Raw genomic sequence first — 21,488 nt, 5'->3', positions numbered from 1 at the left:
AAGAAATTGATTTTCCAAGAACAACCTAGGAATAGCCATATAAAGTGATGCAGGTGGAAGTGAAAGATAAATAAGTTTATTGCATGTCAAGACCCTCAAGAACTAAAACATCACAAGTATAGATAGACTCTTATAATATTTAATTTTATTCATCCATGTCTTCACTTGCCAAAAAATTATCACAACCCTTTATACAAAAAAACTAGAAAAACTCTAATAATATTAAATAGAAAAAATAAATTAGAAAAAAATATTATTTTCAAATATGAATAAAACCAGAAAGGAATCATAATAAAGAATGGAGAAATATCTATTTTCCTAAAAAATCTCATGCGTTAGTCTTCCCGGGTTGGAAGGAAATCGTTCTTATGTTCAGTTTGCAGTCCTCCATCAAAAATACTTTTATGTGCATGGATCAACCCATTACGGGACCTTAACATCTTTGTGTGGAAAACCTCATCATGGATCTCTAATCCAATATATTTATGCAGGGCGCCCCATCGTGGGTTTCTAACACAATGTTTTTGTGCAGGGCGCCTCATCATGGATCCCACCACTAAGATATCAGATGACAACAACCAACACAAACATAAATAACACATAAGTTTCATGATGTCTCCTCCCCTCCTATATAAGCATACTCTATTATGCAACCCTTTTCAGCTATAGTTTTTTTTAGCACATATCATAGCAAAATAACCATCAAGAATCATTGAGTTGTGATATTAATTGACACATACAAAAACAAATTATAAATAAGTTTGTTACATGTCAAAACCCTCAAAGATTAAAATCACCATAAGTATACGAAGACTTTCAAAATCCTTAATTTTATTTATTCCATGTCTTCACTTGCCAAAATATTATTATATTTTTTTATATATAAAAAACTAGAAAGTCCTAATAATTCTCAATAAAAAATAATAAAAAATATTTTTCTTGAAAAACTGTAGGAATTTATCTATTTTCTACCTGAAGTTTTTTCAGAACTTCATGAACGAGATACTTGTATCTTTTGGCCAAGAAGGTTTCCAAAAGAAGCAAATTTTGGAATCTTTTGATGATTTTTTTTTTATTAGAGGTGTTATTGATCACATTCATATATTCTTGAATTTGAATGTTATTCCGTAATACTGACAATTACCGAGGATCCCAATTTATTATTTGACTCGTGGTTGGCATGGCACTGGCTGTTAAATTCAGAATGCGATGGGAGTGCACTGCACACAGATTGTATTCTTGTACCGTCACCGGACCAAATTTAATGCCCCTGCATATAAAAAGATTATTATTTATTTATTATGGTATGTATCTATTAATCTTTTTTAGCTTTCCAAGTGCAAGAAAATCTCCTACTTTTTTTTTTTGGTGTGCGCGCTGTGGGCGTGTATCCAAAGGATTTTGTTGCGTTGTTATCTCCTCAATTGATTTCAAAGTGTTAAGAAACCGAGACAAACTTCGGCGTCAGACGACAAATTGGACAGTGTTTTCCTTAATTTTATAGCAGTTTATTTTAGACAAAATGATGGCCTAAAATAAAATACTGCTCTTATAACGATAAATAGGAAGAAAAAAAAGGCGTACCAAATTCACTTTAAGCATAATATAGTATTGGAAAAGGTTTTTTTTTTTTAAAAAAAAAAACCCCTGCAGAAAGAAAGTAGGGAAACTGTGCCGTGTGGTGTACACACCTCGTATCATGTGCCCGGCGATATAACTCTCCGGCGAGACAACCTTTAAAGTTTAAACAGTTGACTCTCCGCCCTTCCTTATTGGACATTTGTTGGAATATCCAAAAGAAGATTCCAAGCCTGCTCATATTTGCTGCTACCACTACTATAATTTGCCATCCCATCACTCCCTCCAAAAGAAGATCAGTCAGTCCAGCTTCTTCTTCTTCTTCTTCTTCTTGCTAAATATTCAAATTCAATCACAAACCCGATACTTTTTTCCCCTGTTATTGTTTTTTTTTTTTTTTTTTTTTATTGTTGTACTATACTTCAACTACTAGCAATTCAGGATTGTTATTCTGGTTAGTACTCTCTACTTCCTTTTGGTTGCGTAGCTCAGTTCTTATGCTGCCTGGGATTTATACGCACCTGTTGGTTTACTTTTTTGGTCATCGTTTAAAATTAAACTGCATTTTTCATGAGTTGTCTTAGATGTTAGCTAAAAAGTTTCGATGTGATCGAAAAGTTAGTTAGTTTTTTTTTTTTTTTTTTTTTTTTCAGATATTGGGTTCGGATGATGAGAGGATTAGAACTTGTCTTCTTTGCTATTCTACTGGTTCTTGCAACTCTTCAAGTGGCGAATTCACATGGAGAGCAACCTCTTTCAAGAATCGCTGTTCATAACACAAGACTTCAACTTTTTGAAAATGCTGATATTAAAGCCTCCCCTTCAGTTCTTGGACTCAAGGTAGGCTTTTGCAGCAGCGGTTATTTTATTCAGCTCCCATAATATGACCAAAGCTTTGTCTTTTTTGCTTTTTTTAATTGCAAGATGTTTGCCTATTTTGGAAACTGAGATGTGATTACTATATCCTCTGGGTTTTGAATGAAGTGATACAATGGCCAAGGTCTGACAATATGGGGAAATCAATTTGTTGTGTGATTGGAAATTTCTTTCACTGTTTTAGGGGCAAAATTCTGAGTGGGTTACATTGGAGTACGCTTCTCCAAACCCATCAAATGACGACTGGATAGGAGTGTTTTCTCCTGCTAATTTCAGGTATGTGTAGATTTTTGCATCAGAAAAGTGGCCTGGCTTCTTAAATTTTGTTATTGTCAAAATCTGCCATGTTTTCAATGGTATTCCTGTGAGTGTTTGAATAAATTCAACAATTATCGAATTGAGAATGCTTATCTTTATCAATTTCCAGTGCCTCCACCTGCAACCCTGATGATGGCTCAAAACAAGCTCCTCCATTTTTGTGTACTGCACCTATTAAGGTTCATCCTCACCTCTCTTCCACAAGACTTTTGCTCTTTAACCTACCCTTTTTCTTGAAGTGACAAGGGATACCAATACACTGTTTTAATCTTGCAGTATCAGTATGCAAACTACAGTAGTCCAGGATACAGAAAGGAGGGAAAGGGGTCGTTGAGGCTTCAGTTAATTAACCAGAGATCAGATTTCTCTTTTGTGCTTTTTTCTGGAGGTTTAACGAATGTATGCTTTTGATTTTCTCTGCTCTTTACTTGCAATGTGATAAATAGATTATTTCACATAAAGTAAATGGCACCAATGATTAATTTTCCTATTAATCTTCTTCTTCTCGCAGCTTTCACAGTTCTCTGATTATTTCAAATTTATTTCATGAGTATGGTTGTTTTGGTATTCCATCATGGTTGACCATGCTGCAAATTCAATCTAATTACCCGCTCTTTCATAATAGCCCAAGGTGGTGGCAGTGTCAAATAAAGTTGCTTTCACCAATCCAAATGCGCCAGTTTACCCACGCTTAGCACAAGGAAAGATATGGAATGAAGTAATGCCTACTTTCCCCTTTTTTTCTTTCTGAAAGTTCATATGTGATACCTAGAATACCTAGAGGAATATGTGAAGCTCTTTGTTGCGCATATAAAATAGTTTTTTTTTTATCACATTTTGATGAATTATTTATGTATGCTGCAAGCTTGTTATTAGAAATCAAGTGTCGTTTTTTTTTGTCACCTTAGTTTATAAACTTTATTTTATACTGGGGCAACTATTTTTCAAAGTTATAACTTTGCTGTGAACTCCTATACTCAGATGACTGTAACATGGACAAGCGGGTACGGGATCAATGAGGCAGAACCCTTTGTTGAATGGGGTCGAAAAGATGGTGATCATATGCGATCCCCAGCTGGGACACTGACTTTTAATCGTAATAGCATGTGTGGTGGGTGGCTCTTTTACCTTGTGATATTACATGATAGCTTGGAATTGGCTGAAAGTGACATTAGAATGAAAGCCCATTGTCTATCTTGGTATTCAAACTTTGAATTTCAAAGAAGTGTACATCAACTAGAATTGGCATATCAGAAATGCTACATGGTCTCTTTTTTCATTAGGAAAACAGAAAAGAATTAGCCCAACACTTTTAAATTCATTATGTCGAGTAGGGTAGCATAATGGTATAAATTTATCAATTTAGTTAAGTCTTAATTAGCAGAGTTTGCACCAACAAGTTGATTGTTCTCTAGCTTGTTTATTGTTTACCTGAATGGTTGGCATTCTAAAAACGTTTTGACTGCTTCTTTTCTATTGGTAGAAGATTCACCTTATCAAATGTATATGCAGGTGCACCAGCAAGGACAGTTGGGTGGCGTGATCCTGGATTTATACACACAAGTTTTCTGAAGGAGTTATGGCCGAATTCTGTGTATGTCATACATTATCTTAACCTATAATATTCTGTGGCCCAATGTTGATTTCTGATGTGCTAACTTGTGTCGAAATAATAAGGGGAAATGGCCTAGTTTGTCCACATATAATGGGGCGAGTTTCTGATCTATTCTTATATCCTTGATTGAGTCACTTTTATCCTTATAAATGATTGAGTTTCCAATCTATCCTTCTATTAACTTTTTTAAGTCCAAATTATAATATTAAGTCATGTACGTGACTTAATATTATGCTGAAAATGGCAACTTCAGTGGAGTAGAAGACTTAATATTATACTGAAAATGGCAACTTCAGTGGAGTAGAATGGGGTACTGGAGAGATAGGGAAGGAGAGGGGAGGAGAGGGAGGTTTCAAATAGGGAGAGAGGACTGGTCCCGTGTGAATTTTTTTAAAATATTTTTTTATGCTTGTCACGTACTTTGCACATGACTGACAAGTCCACAAAGCTCTTGACCATTTTTGGTATAATATGAAGTCATATGCATGGCTGATTCAGTTCATTTAGACAAAAAAAAAACTAATGGATAGACTGGAAACTCAGTCATTTTATAAAGATGTAATTGACTCAATTAAGGATATAATTGAAGACTCACCCCAGTATAAAAGGACAGATTGGACCATTTCCCCCAAATAATAAATGACCAAGCTCAGTTGTTAGGAATGGAATGATGTCTTATATCATGCATGCACAAGTTAGAGTAATGTTATGCAAATATTTTGGTTTTTAGACCACTGTTTGATTAAGTGATGGTTTCCAATAGAGCATGTAGAGGACAGTAAAGGAAGCCCATTCACATCAAATAGTATGAGCATCTCAAACCTAATCATTTGTAAGAGATTAGCGCTGTGTTAAAAATATACTGCCTTACTGATTATGCAGGTATACATACAAGCTTGGGCATAAATTATTCAACGGTACATATGTTTGGAGTCAAGTGTACCAGTTTAGAGCATCTCCATACCCAGGTCAAAGTTCTGTACAGCGTGTTGTTATTTTTGGAGACATGGGAAAGGTCAGAACTTTCTCCCAAATAATTTGCACATCTAATATAAAATCGCATCCTAAACAGATATGCTCATCAGGAACATTAATAACATGCAAGATATGCACTGATGAGACAATTTTTTCTGGATTCGGTGACCCCAACACGTGTAAATCTTTTTTAATATTGTCCAATGTATATTTATCACTCCTTTAGGAAAGAAATGCATCAGTGTCATGTTTAAATGACTTAAATTACTAGTGTTTTTCTTCAATGACTTCCACTAATGTCAACGTCACTGTATCTCATAAAGTTATACCTTCTTTCACAGTTTTGAAGATTGTAAAGCTCTCTCTTTTTGGATGAATAGAGATTGTAAAGCGAATCAATTCACAAGCATTGGTGCACATTTTGAAGTACTTTTCACCTTGCAGGATGAAGCTGATGGCTCCAATGAATATAACAACTTCCAGCGTGGCTCCCTTAACACTACCAAGCAGCTTATTCAAGACTTGAAAAACATTGATATAGTCTTCCACATTGGTGATATATGCTATGCAAATGGATACCTTTCTCAGTGGGACCAGTTCACTGCACAGGTTGAGCCAATTGCATCAACTGTTCCTTACATGATTGCAAGGTTTGTCACAAGTTATCTGTATTGTTTGTTTGTGCTTGTATTATTCATCCACTTCATCTTATATGGTCATTGGCGTTGTATCATTTCAGTGGTAACCATGAACGTGACTGGCCTGGAACAGGATCCTTCTATGGGAACTCAGATTCTGGAGGAGAATGTGGTGTATTGGCTGAGACAATGTTCTATGTCCCTGCTGAGAACAGGGCTAAATTCTGGTATGGGAAATTTTTTAGAAATTTTTTTAAGATAATTAACCTTGGATGGTTATGGTTATTCCATTTGTAATTTTGAATGTTGATGGTAATTTAGTTCAAACCTCTTTAATGGTAAACAAAACAAGAAAAATTGTGGCTTCTTTGGTTTCTTCCTCACTGAAACCCACTATTTGGAGTTTTTCTAAGACATTTCAGTTATTTTTTCTTGTTCTAGAAGAACATGCCAATAATTGATTCCTAGTTTCTGCATGTAATTGTTAGCAGATATTCTGATCCTCTGATTCCCTGCTACCAGGTATTCCACTGACTATGGCATGTTCAGATTTTGCATAGCTGACACAGAACATGATTGGAGGGAGGGAACTGAACAATACAAATTTATTGAGCATTGCCTTGCTTCTGCTGATAGACAAAAGCAACCATGGCTAATTTTCCTTGCACATCGGGTGCTAGGTTATTCATCTGCTACCTGGTATGCTGATCAAGGATCATTTGAGGAACCTATGGGAAGGGAGAGCCTTCAAAAGCTTTGGCAGAAGTACAAGGTTGATATAGCCATGTACGGCCATGTTCACAATTATGAAAGGACATGTCCCATTTACCAGGTATGAACACAAGTTCCACTAGGGACGCACGCCTACAAGTTATTTCTCTTTGCTCTATATGTACTAATCTGAAAGTCAGGTCATTTCAACTTAAAGTGCCTGGCCTGGCAGTCCAAGCCTGGAACCTGAGTAGAGGCAATAAGTGGGTGGATAATATTCCGGTTATCTTGTCAACATTCTTTAAAAAGTCCAAAAACATACAGGAAAAACAAAAATCAACTTAAAAGCCATTCACTTCTGCATTTCTGTTTTTGTAACTTGTAGAGTCAGGTCAAGAAGTGAAGTCTGGACCATGTTCCAGTTATCTTGCCCACATCCTTTAAAAAGTCCTGAGACTCTGGGGCGCAATTTTTTGGAACTGTATCTAATGACCATTAATATCAGTATCTTGTGCTCTACCGCGGGGAAAATCTTGTGGGAACACAGTATTTAGATGTTGCACTACTTGTTTGTTCTAGTATTTCTTTATATGCCCAGAACTATGTTTTCATGTTTCTTACAATAGGCAGGTTATTTCTACTTAATTGAGAATGACCTTGGAGAATAAATTGCTTGAAGTCCATGACTGTATCCATCTCTTTTTACACGTAGTTTCTTCCTATAAACAGCAAGCTCTATGGAAACTGGCAATTCTTCTGTGTAATTCTAGTAAATGCCAATTTATGTATGTCAATAATTATCAAATAAACCTGCAACCTGGATTTATATATTCAACACCCAACTTTATCACACCATTGAACCTAATTTCTTTTCTTGTTTATCGTTATAGAATATTTGCACGAGCAAAGAGAAATTCTTCTACAAGGGCACCTTAAATGGAACAATACATGTGGTTGCGGGTGGAGGAGGAGCAAGCCTTGCAGATTTCACACCCATCAATACTACATGGAGTTACTTTAAAGACCATGATTACGGATTTGTTAAACTTACAGCTTTTGACCATTCTAACCTGTTGTTTGAGTACAAGAAAAGCAGGGATGGAGAGGTTTATGACTCTTTCAAGATATCCCGGGACTACAGAGACATCTTGGCCTGCACGGTGGATAGCTGTCCAAGCATGACCCTAGCATCTTGACCTGCGTTTGAATTAAGAGAACTTCCTGTTGAGCATTCTTTGTTGAATTTTAGTATTTTGTTTTAGCCATTACAGTTCTGAATAAAGCTTCCTTTGACCTTTCTTTTCCAAAAAAAACAAAACAAAAAACAAAAAAAATGCAATAATGATCAATGTTGCAGTTACAAAAGACTTGAAGATGTTAAAGAGGTAGTTGCTGTTGATTAAACATCTCTCAGTTTCAAGTGATAATGCATTACTCTTCCGGATGGCAGTTTTTTGTGCGTAATATTCTTTTTCCGTAATGTGACTGTTGAAGTCTTATATATCCGTCCTTCAAATATAATTTTTATCCACCCAGTGCTTATGGTCAACAAAGGAACTATTGAAATGTTTAGGTAATTCATTATAAAAAAATATTATTTCTTAAAAAATCAAAGTAAAGAAAAAAAAGGAAACACTTATATTAAAAAAAATTATTTATTTTGTAGCATGGTTTTCTGTCCTAAAAAAATTTACTAAAAATAATTTTTTATATATTTTTGTGTTATCAAAAATAATTTTTTAAAAATAAAAAAAATAATTTTTATATATTTTTATACAAAATAGTTTAAAAAATAATTATTACTGCACTAAAAAACATTCATGGTAAAGAATATAAAAATCACCAAAAAGCAAAATGCAAGTTAAATATAAATATAAAAATCACCAAAAAGCAAGATGCAAGTTGAAGTAGAGAATAATTAAATCATTGACAAAAGGATTTTTATTAGTGAATATGTATGCTACAACACAAATTCATTTTGATATTATTAATATGCAATTGGAAGTGGAATAAACACTATAACTTCAGAAATTTATTTATTAGAGAAACTTGGATATTTCTTAAATTTATAAATGGACTCCGTGCTTCACCGATTGATCCACCAGTCAGAAGACCGGGCCCAAGTCTAGTTATGGAATTAATAACATGGGCCACAGGCCCATATACCCAGCCGTAACCATTATATTTGCGGAGTAGGATATACCTTATGAGGATTCCATGTTTCTGCTTACTACTGGCTTAGCTAGCTAGCCAGTAGTCTTCTTCTTCCATTTGCTACCAATTCCTAAACGTTAATATAATTCTGTTTTCTCGCAGTTAGGTATACCAGTTAATTTTAGCACTCTTTTATCCGTTTCAGTCAAGTTTCTTTTATTTTCTGAGTTTGGATATATGTTTTTTTTTTTTTTTAAAGAAAAAAGACCTTTTGCTTTCTTTTATGTGTTGGGTTCAGTAGTTTCTAATTACAAGTTGGAATGATGAGAGGATTAAGGTTGATGATCTTTATTCCATCTTTATTAATACTTACAAATCTTCAAGAGACAAGCTCACATGGAGATCATCCTCTCTCGAGAATAGCTATACATGAAGCAACTCTTGCCCTTACTCCTCTTGCCTATGTTGAAGCCTCTCCTTCCATTCTTGGACTGACTACTGTAAGCTTCCTTGCTACCACTACTGTGGTTGTGGTCTCTCTTTCTTTTGACTATTAATTATATCGTTTCATGATCGTTAAATTCTGTACGCATTTCAAGACTGGGTGCCATTTTGGGCTGCTGATCAGGTAGACATTTCAAGAATCCGGTGTATTTTGATGGTTAAGTTGTCTTCCTATTTCAGGGACAGAATTCAGAGTGGGTGACTGTTGAGTATAGTACTCCAATCCCGTCAGTTGATGATTGGATTGGAGTATTTTCTCCTGCCAATTTCAGGTACTTATAAGGATAGCTTCACCTTTCGAAATCTTCTGCCAAATATATCATGCATTCCTGTCATTTAAAACACGTATCTATATATCGACGTTTCTGTTTTCTTCAATAATTAGAACTGAACCAAGTTCTTCTAACTTGAGTTGTACTTATTTCTAAATTCAGTGCTTCCACCTGCCCCTCAGAAAATCCAAGAGTTTATCCTCCACTACTGTGTTCTGCACCTATTAAGGTTCATTCCAGCGTTGTTTTCAATCCCATCCCATGCTCTTCTTCGTAGTGGAATAATTAGATTACAGCCAGTTCTTAATCTTGACTGCCTTACTTCTATTGACAGTTTCAATACGCCAACTACTCTAGTCCTCAGTATAAGGATACAGGAAAAGGATCACTGAAGCTGCAGATGATCAACCAAAGATCGGACTTCTCTTTTGCACTATTTACTGGTGGTTTTTTGAATGTAAAGCTCAAAACTTCCCTACAATCTTTGTGGTTATGTGATAACAAGATTTGTCTCACAAACTCAGTTTGTCCACAACCAATTTTCGGTACCTATTAAATTGTTGAATTCTCCCATCACTATATTTCTGTATAAAAAGTACATCTTCAGTTTTACCCCCCTATGTTCTGTTAATCGTTGCTTAATATGAAATCCTTCACGAGAGACATGGCTGCTTTGTTACGTTATGCATATCCTTAGTTAATCCCTGCTGCAATTTGTCATTCATTCCTTTTGTTTTCTTGTATAACAGCCGAAGCTGGTTGCTGTCTCGAATAAAGTTGCTTTCTCAAATCCAAATGCACCGGCCTATCCACGCTTGGCGCAAGGAAAAAAATGGGATGAAGTAAATCCATTCTCTCCCCGAAGCTCAATGCATATTACATAATGATCGGGAATATGGTTGCTCTCATGCATGTATTGAGCATGAACACTACAAGTTTTGTTCCATCATATCATTCCTGTTGACATAAGCTTCTTTCCTCTTAGTCTTCCTAATTGTTTTTATTGTTTTTTCTTTAAATATTTATTACCCAGATGTTATTTTGTCCATTTTATTTGGTCCTAACTATTTTTCAAGGAGATGATATAATTTTCTTCATCATAATCAGATGACTGTAACATGGACAAGTGGATATGGGATCAGTGAAGCAGAACCTTTTGTTGAATGGGGTCCTAAAGGAGGGGTTCCTATCCATTCCCCAGCTGGGACACTGACTTTTGAACGTAGCAGCATGTGTGGTGCGTAATTCTTCAATTTTTTGGAGTTCCCTTTTCTAAGAAATGTTTTGGAATAAAATGAAGGTCTGGAACCTGAAAAAGGTGGAGTTTGAAGTTTTCCGATGCTCACATACTATACAAGTACTTTTAACGTGTTTCTAGACACAAAAGATTCATATCTTCTGTTTATCTTTTCCGATTTGATAAGGATCTAATACATATTTTATGGTCAAATCTTCTTAAAGCATACTGTTAAGATCCCAAACAACGTTTGCCTATCCACAGGTGCACCAGCAAGGACAGTGGGATGGCGTGATCCTGGGTATATACACACTAGCTTTTTGAAGGAGTTGTGGCCCAACGCAGTGTACGTTGTGCTAGCATATTGGCCTGATTCCTGGTCTCGATTTCTCATAAAATTTATAATTTCCCCTCAAGTTTATTAGAAGAATAATAGATATTAGATATTGTATATTTAGTGTTCTTAATGCATCTTATTCGGTATTTTCAGAATTCCATATAAGTTATTAATGTTTTCTCTGAGAACTTGCAGGTTCAAATTATTATTTACCTCACATTCAATTTGAAGTAGAAAAAAAAGCAAATAAACCAGTGTAACCTCACATAAGGATTTATATTGATGGAAAGCATTCTTTCATTCTCTCACAATACCTAGGATCAACAAGGTTATAGTAATCAATATATCAGTTTGTTGAAAACATTAGTTTTGAAATCTAATTTATTAGAAGGAATCCTAGGCTGTCATGCCTTTAGCATTACATGCGACTCAACCTATAACATGCTTCTTGTTTGATTATTCAGGTATGCATACAAGCTGGGACACAGATTGTTCAATTGCACATATATTTGGAGTAAAGAATACCAGTTTAAAGTACCCCCTTATCCTGGTCAAGATTCTGTACAACGTGTAGTCATTTTTGGTGACATGGGAAAGGTCTGAAGCCCCTTGATAGCATTGAATCAATTTTCATGTCCCAAGTCTAATCATTGTCTTTTATCTCACTATCCCGATATTTATTATGTTGTTGTACTTTTATTAGTAATTTTATGCTCTAACAAATTTTCTATCCTTTAGACTTAAAGCTGATGAACTGTTGTCCCTTTATCAAATTAAATGAAGTTTCTAATGGGTTCTTTATTAAAATCTAAACTTTCAGGGTGAAGTAGATGGTTCCAGTGAATATAATGATTTTCAGCCTGGCTCTCTAAACACTACCAAGCAACTCGTTCAAGACCTGAAGAACATTGATATTGTCTTCCACATTGGGGATATATGTTATGCAAATGGATATTTGTCACAATGGGACCAATTTACTGCACAAATTGAGCCAATTGCATCATCTGTCCCTTACATGATTGCTAGGTCTGCTATAAGTTAACTTGAAATTGCTGAATCGCGAATTCAAGTTACATGAATGACCATTGCTAATTTTTCTTTACAGTGGGAACCATGAGCGTGACTGGCCAGGGACTGGATCCTTCTATGGGAACATGGATTCTGGAGGAGAATGTGGTGTGTTGGCTCAGACTATGTTCTATGCGCCAACAGAGAACAGGGAAAAGTTCTGGTAAGGAGATTTTGCAATCTGTTAACGTTTTCATTTTGAAACATTAGTAACTTGTTATAGTTTGCCAAATTATCTGCCTTTAGTGTTCACACCTTTAGCTTTATGCATATTAACAGCATTTTTTCGGTAAACATGCCATACTGTACTATTTCTAATCCATGTTCTGGTCGCATGATCTTTTGGTATGTGAATAATTTTCTATTTAGCAATCCATGGATCAACTCTCACTATAGATACAAGTCTGTATAAATTTGAAAAAAACGAGAGAGACTCATTTTTCTTCTGCACTGCGCAAACTTATTATCCAGAGCTTGAGGATGCTCCAACACCAAAACTTCTAACACTGCTAGACCAGCTCTTCTCGACACAGAGAAGTATGCTGATCGGATAGAGGCATAGAGCCAGAGGGATTTGGAAGTATGTTTCTAGTTATTCCTGCGTATGTTGTGATCTGATATTGAATAGTTGTTATTTTCTTAAATAGGTATTCCACTGGCTATGGCATGTTCCGGTTCTGCATAGCAGACACAGAACATGATTGGAGGGAGGGAACAGAGCAGTACAAGTTTATAGAGCATTGTCTTGCATCAGTTGATAGACATAAGCAACCATGGCTGATTTTCCTTGCACATCGAGTACTAGGGTATTCTTCTGATTTCTCTTATGCTATTGAAGGATCTTTTGAAGAACCGATGGGAAGGGAAAGCCTTCAAAAACTGTGGCAGAAATACAAGGTTGACATTGCAATGTTTGGTCATGTGCACAACTATGAAAGGACATGCCCCATATATCAGGTATTACGGAACTTTATGCAGCTTCAGCTGTAAAAACTCTTGTTACTTTGCGCATTTGAACTGATTTTGGGAATTTAGCTAAAATTATTCAGAAAATTTCCCAATTAATGATTTCAATAATGTTACATTTAGATACGCCAAACTGTCAGAAACACGCCTATTCTATATGCTGCTGCCCTTATTCTGAAAGCACCAATCATAGAAGTCAAGCAAATACCCTATTGAACTGCATCTGGTAATAGGCAAATACCATTTGAGTTTTTGCAACCATATCTTTTTCCAAAACCCAAATGCCCTCTTCAATACGCTGCATGCATGTTCATGAACTTGGATTGATTCAAACCAGCAACCAAGATCTTGGCTCTGCATTCTTTTGCTAACAATGAAATAGCCAAATCTTCTTGCTACAGAATATATGCACCAGTAAAGAGAAGCACTCCTATAAAGGCAACCTGAATGGGACGATACATGTGGCTGCTGGTGGTGCAGGAGCGAGCCTTTCACCATTCACCACCCTCCAAACAGCCTGGAGTTTGTATAAAGACTATGATCATGGCTTTGTAAAACTCACAGCTTTTGACCATTCCAATCTGTTGTTCGAGTACAAGAAGAGCAGGGATGGAAAGGTTTATGACTCTTTCACTATATCCCGCGATTATAGGGACATCTTGGCCTGCACTGTGGGTAGCTGTCCAAGTACGACACTAGCATCTTGATGTGTATGACAACAGAAATTTCTGTGCATGGTATATGCCGTATTGAATTATGGGGTCATGTTATAAAATTTGATCCAACCAATCCAAGGTGTAAATGGTTTTAGATCCCATTTCTTTATTTCCTTTTTCTTATCGCAAGGTCATAGCATACGCAATGGCGAACTGAGATTGGCAAAATGGAAAAGGCAAAGCAAAACTCTGCTCTAGAGGTCAAAATCAATTCTGGGTTTCAGGGTTTCTTTCATGCTGCATAAACTTAATTCTATGGCAGTAAATTGTCTGTCTCGCCGTGAAAGTATCCTCGTAAGACCTAACCTTGAGATTCTGAGAACTCAAATACATTCCCCCAGCAAAGGAAAGAAAAAAAGAGATACAGAAAAAAGGCCCGTGAAACGTTTATCATTTAATTTATAGATGGGAGTATAAATTGTCCATAACGATTTCCCCAATGAGCATTATTCCAGTCTATATTTCTTTATGGTTAACAGTATCTTATCATTGTTTTTGGCTCAAATACTGTCTGGCGATCCTAATTAGGCTAAGTTGCGGTTGCATTTGTTGGTAATAGATGAAATGATAAAATGACCTACTGTTTCAGTTCATAATATGACCTGCCCGTAACATTTTCTGCAATGGGGTATCGAACATTCAAGGCCACATTCTTTTTTGTGGGTTGGTAGATGGATAACAAGAGATGTCAATCAACAATATACGTGTGTATTGTTTTTTTTTCTTGGGTAATTAAAGTTTAAGTGACTTAGAATTCCAGAAGTTGAACCATATGACACCAAAGAGTGCTTTTCAGAGTTCTGTCAAGGGGCAAAATTTTGTTATGCATTCTATTCCACAGCTGAAGCTGCAATATTGAATAGTAACTTCTTTTTTTTGTCAAAATCTTTTACCTGTTTTTCCTTTTGTGTTGATGCCTTGGTCTTGTATTTTGTCTGTTCAGATTCTTCTTCCATCGGGTTCTGTTCCCTCGAAAACTCTGCCTGCTTGTTATTCCGTGGCTTTTCTTTTAGATCCTAACTTGATTGTCGTTATTGGAGTCTATTGTTGATTGGTTTTTGTTAAGAGAAAGGCTGGTTATGGATTTGTGGGTAGAAGCAGTAGCTGCTGGTGCAGGATATGTAGTCAAAGCCAATTACTTGAAGAATTCTTCAACAAGGTTAAAGAGAAAACGCATTGGAAGCATTTTCTTTAGACTATTTTCACAGCCAATCCCAGTCTTGGAATTTAACGCAACGAATACGAGAGCAAACTTGCCCCTTACGGAGATTAGGTGTCTGCAAGCATTCAGCAACAGATGAACCTAATTTATAGGAGTTCCAAGAAGTAGTGCTGCTAAAGGTGAAATACAGTTACAGGGTCATCAGCCTTATGGAAGGGGTTACTTTCTTGATTTATCTAGTTAATTGTTGCCTGATTCTGTCATGGGAAAAGTGAGTTCGTTTCGAAGAATAACAGTGGACGGGCAACATGGGAATAGGTCTAGAGGGTATATCAATAAATCCCTTGATTCTTCAGATAGTATCCTCACTCTTGCATTTGAAGAATATGAATAAGCTTCACTACCGTCTTCATCTACAGAAATGGCATGGCCATTGACAATTGGACGCTGGATTATCGGAGGTAGCCATGATTTTGGACAAGTGGCAGTTACAGAAATGACATGCACTCTACTCAATTTGTCTGGATCCAATTCAGGAGGAGAATAATTTAGTCACAGAAATTCCAATGCCACTCATAGCTTATTGCCCTGTAAATTCACTCAGAAAATGTCCTCGCGGTAATGGGAGGGAGTTGATTGGTTTTCTATTAAAGGAGAGCTTATGCTGTTACAGTAGAGAAGGCCTACACTATCATTACTGTTCAAAGAGTCGCTGTATGTAGAAACAGAATTTTATTCAAAAGTTTATCGTCATGTGATAGCCTGCATTTGACGCAGGTGTAGCAAGGTTTACCTGAAGGTAAAGCCTGTACTGTAACAAGCACAGGCCTTGATACATTATCAAATTACAGAATACGCATAAATGATCTTCAGATCAAATGACATAATAAAGCCACTTACGGACGAGGCACACTGTGCTTTCCCATGGCCAGATGCTTGCCTTTATAGGGCAAGTGATGCCAAACTGCTAGAAGACTGGATCCTTGTATCACATTTATAAGAACCTCCAAAACTATGGACTTGAGCATGAACTTGCACATACCTTAATAGATAACCTCGTGCGATGCATGTAAACATATAGAGCAAGCCCTGCAATCTTGGAAGAGCATCAATTGACCCCCCAGAGAGAGGAAAATCAAATTGAATCATGGGTTTCTACAAAACAAATCAAGAGTTTGTCTTCATTGGAGCAGCTTACTCTAAAATGAAGTTTACGATGGAAAGACCTTCTTGTATCTAAAATAAAACAAGAAAGAGAAATACAAGAACACACATGCAAGACCAGTTATAATCAGAACCCAATTAAATGCAGATGGTAAATCAAAAATTGAGGCTACAAAGTTCATCCCAAATATTCCTGTCACAACAGCAAATATTGTAGCCACAAAGGTAGCTGCAGTAAGAAGCAACTCGAATTGAATCAGTTGGTTCTGAACATTTCCCTGTAAATATGAGAGAGAAGTTATATCTCGTGTGTTTTTTTTTTTTTTCAATAAAAAAATAGGAAAAAAAAAAGCATCATAAAAGTTAAAATTCATATTAACCCCTACCAGTTTGATATTGATCAAATCTTCAGTATCATCTATGTATTCTTTGAGCTGCAATATTTATAGAACAATTAATATAATCACGGAGTAAATATTCTTGCACATCACCATGTGAAAACCAATTTAGAAATATTAGGTATCCTTCTCTTGTAAAGGCACCATAATCTGTTTTAGAACCTATAAAAAATTCTAAACAGCCTAGGCTGGTTTTCTGTTTCGGCTTGCCACCAAAAGGGGCAATCTGCATAAATTGGTGGGTTGTCAAAATCACAATATTGGTTGGTTTTAGTCATGCATGCCTTGTACCTCGTCAATTGTAGGATACCAATTAGCAAGCACTATCCAATCACAGCAACTCATATACATATATCTAGTTGAGTTCAAAAACATGCACGCAGGAACACACCGTGAACAACTTGCTTTGAGTGTTGTCAATAGCAACAAAGTAAGCTTCGAGTAACATTTCAAGTTCGTCAATATTCTCGCCGTTACTGGATGAACTCATCAAGCTTCCATGTTTGCTTGGACTTGTATTGCTAAATGCTCTCTGCAATTTCTGGGCTCCACTAATTGACCTCACTGGTGAACCAGGTGCAGATTTTGAAACCACTCTGGTCTCAGCTGGGATATCATTTTGAAAATATATATCACCTAAAGCATAAGCTTCCAACCTTTGTTTTTTCTTTGTAAGATGCATCTCGGCCATGTCGCCATCATCATCCATGAGATGTTCTATCTCATCATGGACCTACAATTTCAATCTAAAAGCTAACATATGGAGGAAGAAAGCGGCAGCAAACAATAGAACACTAAGAGAAAGGGGGGTAAAAAGATTACTTTTACCTTCTGAACTCGCTGAGTCAATGCAAGGAGGTGGCCCTTGAGTCTACGGACACGTTCCAGATTAAGAGTATTAATAGATGTTGCTAGTTCATCCAATGCTGGATATACCTCCAATTCCAATTCCTTTACCTATCAAACCCAAAAGTCCTTGAAATGAGGGAGTTACCCATAAGTTTTCAAACTGCCAGTTGTTCTATTGCTTTTATTGTGTGTGCAAAGGCCCGTTAACTACCACTGGTCTGCCTAGGCAAAGTCCAGGGAGAGAGGTTTTCTGAAAAATGATCTTGAACATTAAAACATTTACATAAAGGGACCAGTCTCCAGACTCAACCATGTGCATTTGCAGCCCAAGAGTTTTAATTCCATATTACACATAAAACGCTATTCTTAAATGGCTGCCCAATCTTAACCCACACGGTTTCTGGAACCACATTTGGTCAAATACACCATTCAATAACACGTGACAAGTAACAACCACATATGCAAATAACAAGTTCAGATCATTGAGAGACAGTTTATGTATTCAACTCTCCTAAATCTTTTTCCTTTCTTTCATACGGGTATGCATTTATTCTTGAAAAGATATAACAGAGAGGAATTCAATTAGACCCCTTGAGACATTGTGAATCAAAACCTTCTCAGTATCCATTGATCATGCAAGGAAATGTAATTGTATGCATCAAATAGCTACCATGGTTGGTCAACACAAAGCATGCCACAAGAAGTCATGAACTCCTATCATGGAGCTGATTAAACTCATTGAATGGCAATCTGAACAATGATGTTTTAAATCAGAGTATCTATAAAAGACATGCTGAGTCTCCACACTGCTAGCACCAAAGAAAAAAAGCAATGCACCGGGAAGGTAATAGTAAACAGAATTAGCCCCTCTCTCAGGGTACAAGTTAAAAACCCACAGCAGCCATAAAAACCTGTCTTCAGGCCTCAGGGTATAATCTAAAAGTGTCAAACCAGAAAAGGCTGACTGCACATGTGGATTCTATTTTTCCAACATCTATAAGTATGATGCAGAGAGGGAATATCAAGTTTGAAATTTGCATCAGAAGCACCTTAACCTTCCAAATAACGCAATATTTTATTTTAAGAAATTGGCAATGATTTTAAGATTTCCAGTTATCAATATCGAAAGTCATCTTGGGAAGTAAAACAACATGGTATGTGGATGATCTTTACAAGATTACCTTTTGATACAAATTCCCTGACCCTAGAAGACTAGCTTCCTTTTCCCTGAGATCATTAATTTCTAAAGGCTTAAGGGCTTTACTTAATTGGTCTGGTTCATCTTGTGGTTGTGAGTGCAAGTAGTTCAGGTGGCAACACTTTCATAAAAAAAGATGGAAGTGCTGTAGTGATGCATGTTGTTAGCATACCTGAGCATCAAGAGATGTGCAAGTTAGTTCCAAAGTCAATTCCAGAGCTCTGAATTCAAATGGCAAGTCATCTGAATCAAATCAGCAGTAATTATAAGTAACTCATACAGCATGACTTTATAAACTTCAAGAAAATAGTCGTAACAGAGAGAAATCAGTTTGAAAAAATGTGAAGTGAGCAAACTTCTTCTGAGAACAAGAAGCTCTAGTATATTGCAACAACAGATTCAAGCCCAATTAATCAAAGACTTTCAAATTTGAAACTCTATCTATCCACCTACAACGCAACCAGATAAAAGTTTGAGGCCATTAAAACAACTATTCTAGATTAGAAATATATGTACCCGCTTGTTCTCGATTTGTCTGAAGACGTTTGCAGAATTCTGACATGTACCGGACAACACATACATCCACGGAATTCATCAGGATAACCTCATCTGCTGTAATTATACATCTAATTTGTTCAAGACTGACCACAATAGCCTTCTCCCGTCCTAAAATTGTGGAAGGATAAATAAAAAGGGGGTCCAAAAGGCGCAGATCCCTGGAAGGCAAAGAACAGTGTCTCATTATAGTGACCTTGTCAAGTTCCAAAATCTTTGAGTTCCCATCCTGATCAATCTTTATCCATGAACGATTTCCAAGAGCATGACCTCTCTTCTTTAGGCCTGGAAAGCTAGACCCACGATTGCCATACCCATCTAAATTAAGCCTTCCATTGCAAAGAGAAACAGCAGGTTCGGGAACACCAGCTGGTGGATGTGGACCTCGAAATCCTTCCATTGGACATTAACTTTCCTTCTTTCGGTGCCAGGTCAGAATTTCGTATAAGGGTGGTGCACCAGTACTCATTAAATGGTTTTAATACGCCAATCTATGACATCTGAGTTAATCATAAAAAATCACCTACAGTTATTACTGTTATCCATGTTCTTCTTGCTTTTCCGGGTTAAGCAAATACCTGAAAAGTAAAACGTCATATGATAGTTATAAACCCTATTAGTTCATCAATTAAAATGCACATCAATTCCCACGAAAGAAATTAACATACTTCCATTAATAATGAATCCAACAAAACTAATCCCTTTGGTAGCTGAAGATAACCAAAAAGAGAAAGATTGAAACTTTGACTGGGCCTAGCACATAAATCTGCAGCTTGACAATTCAGGTGAATGGAGATACACACACAAAATCTAACGACTCGTGATTGTTTCAGTCAGAAATGGCCAGAATTTACAAAAGCCGTCTCTGGCTCTGACCTAAGAATTAAAAATTCTTTAATCATTCAAATCCAAAACAAAACTCCACACAAACAGGAGCAAGAATCAATTACCCCGCAATTTTTATCTCTAGTCACATCTACTGATTAACATTACTACATCAATTTCTATAAAAACTGAGCATTACACAGATAAAAGGACGAGACCCCATTGCTCCATTTAAAGGTTTTCGATTGATATTAAAAGAAAGCCCTGAAAACCAAGAAAGAAAAGACAGAGAGAGAGAGAGAGGAGGAGAAAAGGAATCCGTAGGGTGAAACATAGACCCCGAAGGAGAAACAAGAACCGTACCCTTTCAAAGGCAAAAGTAGTTTAAATGTTCAAGCTCCATGGTGGAAACTTGTGAGATATAATGCAGAAGAATGCTCTTTTTCCAAAGAGATCCAGATGATGAGAGCCGTGTTTTCTTGTAGTGACCATGAAAGATGGAGTACCAAAGGTGCCCACAACGTTTTTGCCACTCTCTCACAGCCTGATTTTTATAGGGTACGTACGGCATGACGAAACAACCTTAACCTTTAGTTTTATTAATATCTTCGTAACTAGTTGCTTCGGTCGATATACCCTTGTTTTTCTTAATGAAACATGCGGAAAAGAGAAAAGGAGGGCATCATGATAATATGACAGATGCGGTGAAGAGAAAAGTCAACTGTAATACAATAAATTAATATAATTTAGATAATTTAGAATATCTATTGTTATTGAAAAAAAAATTAGATAAGTTGTGCATTGAACATGATCAATTGAAACATAATTTGATGGATGCAGAGATCTTTATATGTATTAGTCGAATAAAAAAAATATAATAATGTTTTAAAAAGATAAATTTTAAAAATATATATGTTAAAATGTTAAGAATGAAGAGATTGTAAACCTGAAATTTGAAATATTCATAATGTATTTATAGTTTATAAATTATCTTTTTGTGGAGAACAGGGCCTAGAATATAATTTTATTATTATGATATTTTGAGTTATGTTTTACTCAAAATAATATGTATTTTATCAATATAAAATAATAAAAAACACGTATGAAGTTCTATAAAAATTTCTAAGAAATTGTTAGGCTTGGATAGAGTGTCTGAGCCTGTTAAAAATAAAAAATGAATCCAAATATGTTATTTAAATCTAAACATGTTGGGTTTAAGCATGATAATCCGAGTTCATGCGGGTGCTAGGCAACAAACCCGTGCACTTTGATAGTAATTGAGCTTGGGTGTGGTAGCTCAAGCTTGTAATAACTTGAGTTCGTGAAAATGTTTTTTATACCAATTAAATTTAGATTTATCAGAATATCGTAT

The 21,488-nt window shown here is 36.1% G+C and overlaps 3 protein-coding genes across 10 annotated transcripts; 2 read left to right on the top strand and 1 right to left on the bottom strand.

The window, feature by feature from the left end:
* The first annotated feature begins 1,901 nt into the window (after positions 1-1,901).
* Positions 1,902-8,160, top strand: LOC7468149 (probable inactive purple acid phosphatase 1). Of its 2 annotated transcripts, none has more exons than XM_024611291.2 (13): positions 1,902-2,032; positions 2,232-2,418; positions 2,639-2,730; positions 2,882-2,951; positions 3,049-3,171; positions 3,398-3,490; positions 3,754-3,883; positions 4,285-4,366; positions 5,270-5,402; positions 5,807-6,012; positions 6,102-6,227; positions 6,523-6,832; positions 7,602-8,160. In XM_024611291.2, the coding sequence occupies exons 2-13, from the start codon at positions 2,245-2,247 to the stop codon at positions 7,905-7,907; spliced, it is 1,845 nt and encodes a 614-aa protein (XP_024467059.1). In that variant the 5' UTR covers positions 1,902-2,032; positions 2,232-2,244; the 3' UTR covers positions 7,908-8,160. The 2 variants fall into 2 exon arrangements, with proteins under 2 accessions (XP_024467059.1, XP_052312750.1); XM_052456790.1 differs by having other exon boundaries at positions 1,989-2,118.
* A 779-nt stretch (positions 8,161-8,939) lies between these two features.
* Positions 8,940-14,038, top strand: LOC18102631 (probable inactive purple acid phosphatase 1). Of its 3 annotated transcripts, none has more exons than XM_052456789.1 (13): positions 8,940-9,031; positions 9,164-9,365; positions 9,550-9,641; positions 9,804-9,870; positions 9,976-10,098; positions 10,391-10,483; positions 10,749-10,878; positions 11,143-11,224; positions 11,680-11,812; positions 12,036-12,241; positions 12,321-12,446; positions 12,931-13,240; positions 13,651-14,038. In XM_052456789.1, exons 2-13 carry the CDS (start codon positions 9,186-9,188, stop codon positions 13,954-13,956), a joined length of 1,848 nt encoding a protein of 615 aa, XP_052312749.1. In that variant the 5' UTR covers positions 8,940-9,031; positions 9,164-9,185; the 3' UTR covers positions 13,957-14,038. The 3 variants fall into 3 exon arrangements, with proteins under 3 accessions (XP_052312749.1, XP_052312748.1, XP_052312747.1); XM_052456788.1 differs by having other exon boundaries at positions 8,945-9,031; positions 9,167-9,365; XM_052456787.1 differs by lacking the exon at positions 8,940-9,031 and having other exon boundaries at positions 9,068-9,365.
* A 1,806-nt stretch (positions 14,039-15,844) lies between these two features.
* LOC7468148 (magnesium transporter MRS2-5) lies at positions 15,845-20,677 on the bottom strand. Of its 5 annotated transcripts, XR_002984366.2 has the most exons (8): positions 20,480-20,674; positions 19,253-19,869; positions 18,909-18,979; positions 17,518-17,646; positions 17,081-17,422; positions 16,678-16,725; positions 16,170-16,569; positions 15,845-16,091 (listed from the first exon to the last, which is right to left on the bottom strand). XR_002984366.2 is itself a non-coding variant. In XM_024610740.2 (7 exons), exons 2-7 carry the CDS (start codon positions 19,689-19,691, stop codon positions 16,070-16,072), a joined length of 1,116 nt encoding a protein of 371 aa, XP_024466508.2. In that variant the 5' UTR covers positions 19,692-19,869; positions 20,480-20,677; the 3' UTR covers positions 15,845-16,069. The 5 variants fall into 5 exon arrangements, 4 of the variants coding, with proteins under 4 accessions (XP_024466508.2, XP_024466507.2, XP_024466506.2 ...); XM_024610740.2 differs by lacking the exon at positions 16,678-16,725 and having other exon boundaries at positions 16,170-16,282; positions 20,480-20,677; XM_024610738.2 differs by lacking the exons at positions 15,845-16,091; positions 20,480-20,674 and adding an exon at positions 19,960-20,412 and having other exon boundaries at positions 16,225-16,569.
* Positions 20,678-21,488: the final 811 nt, after the last annotated feature.

The sequence above is a fragment of the Populus trichocarpa genome, chromosome 10 (assembly GCF_000002775.5).
Source record: "Populus trichocarpa isolate Nisqually-1 chromosome 10, P.trichocarpa_v4.1, whole genome shotgun sequence".
Lineage (NCBI taxonomy): Eukaryota > Viridiplantae > Streptophyta > Magnoliopsida > Malpighiales > Salicaceae > Populus > Populus trichocarpa.
The sequence above is the reverse complement of the archived record's forward strand: the minus strand, read 5'-3'. Positions and strand labels throughout refer to the sequence as shown.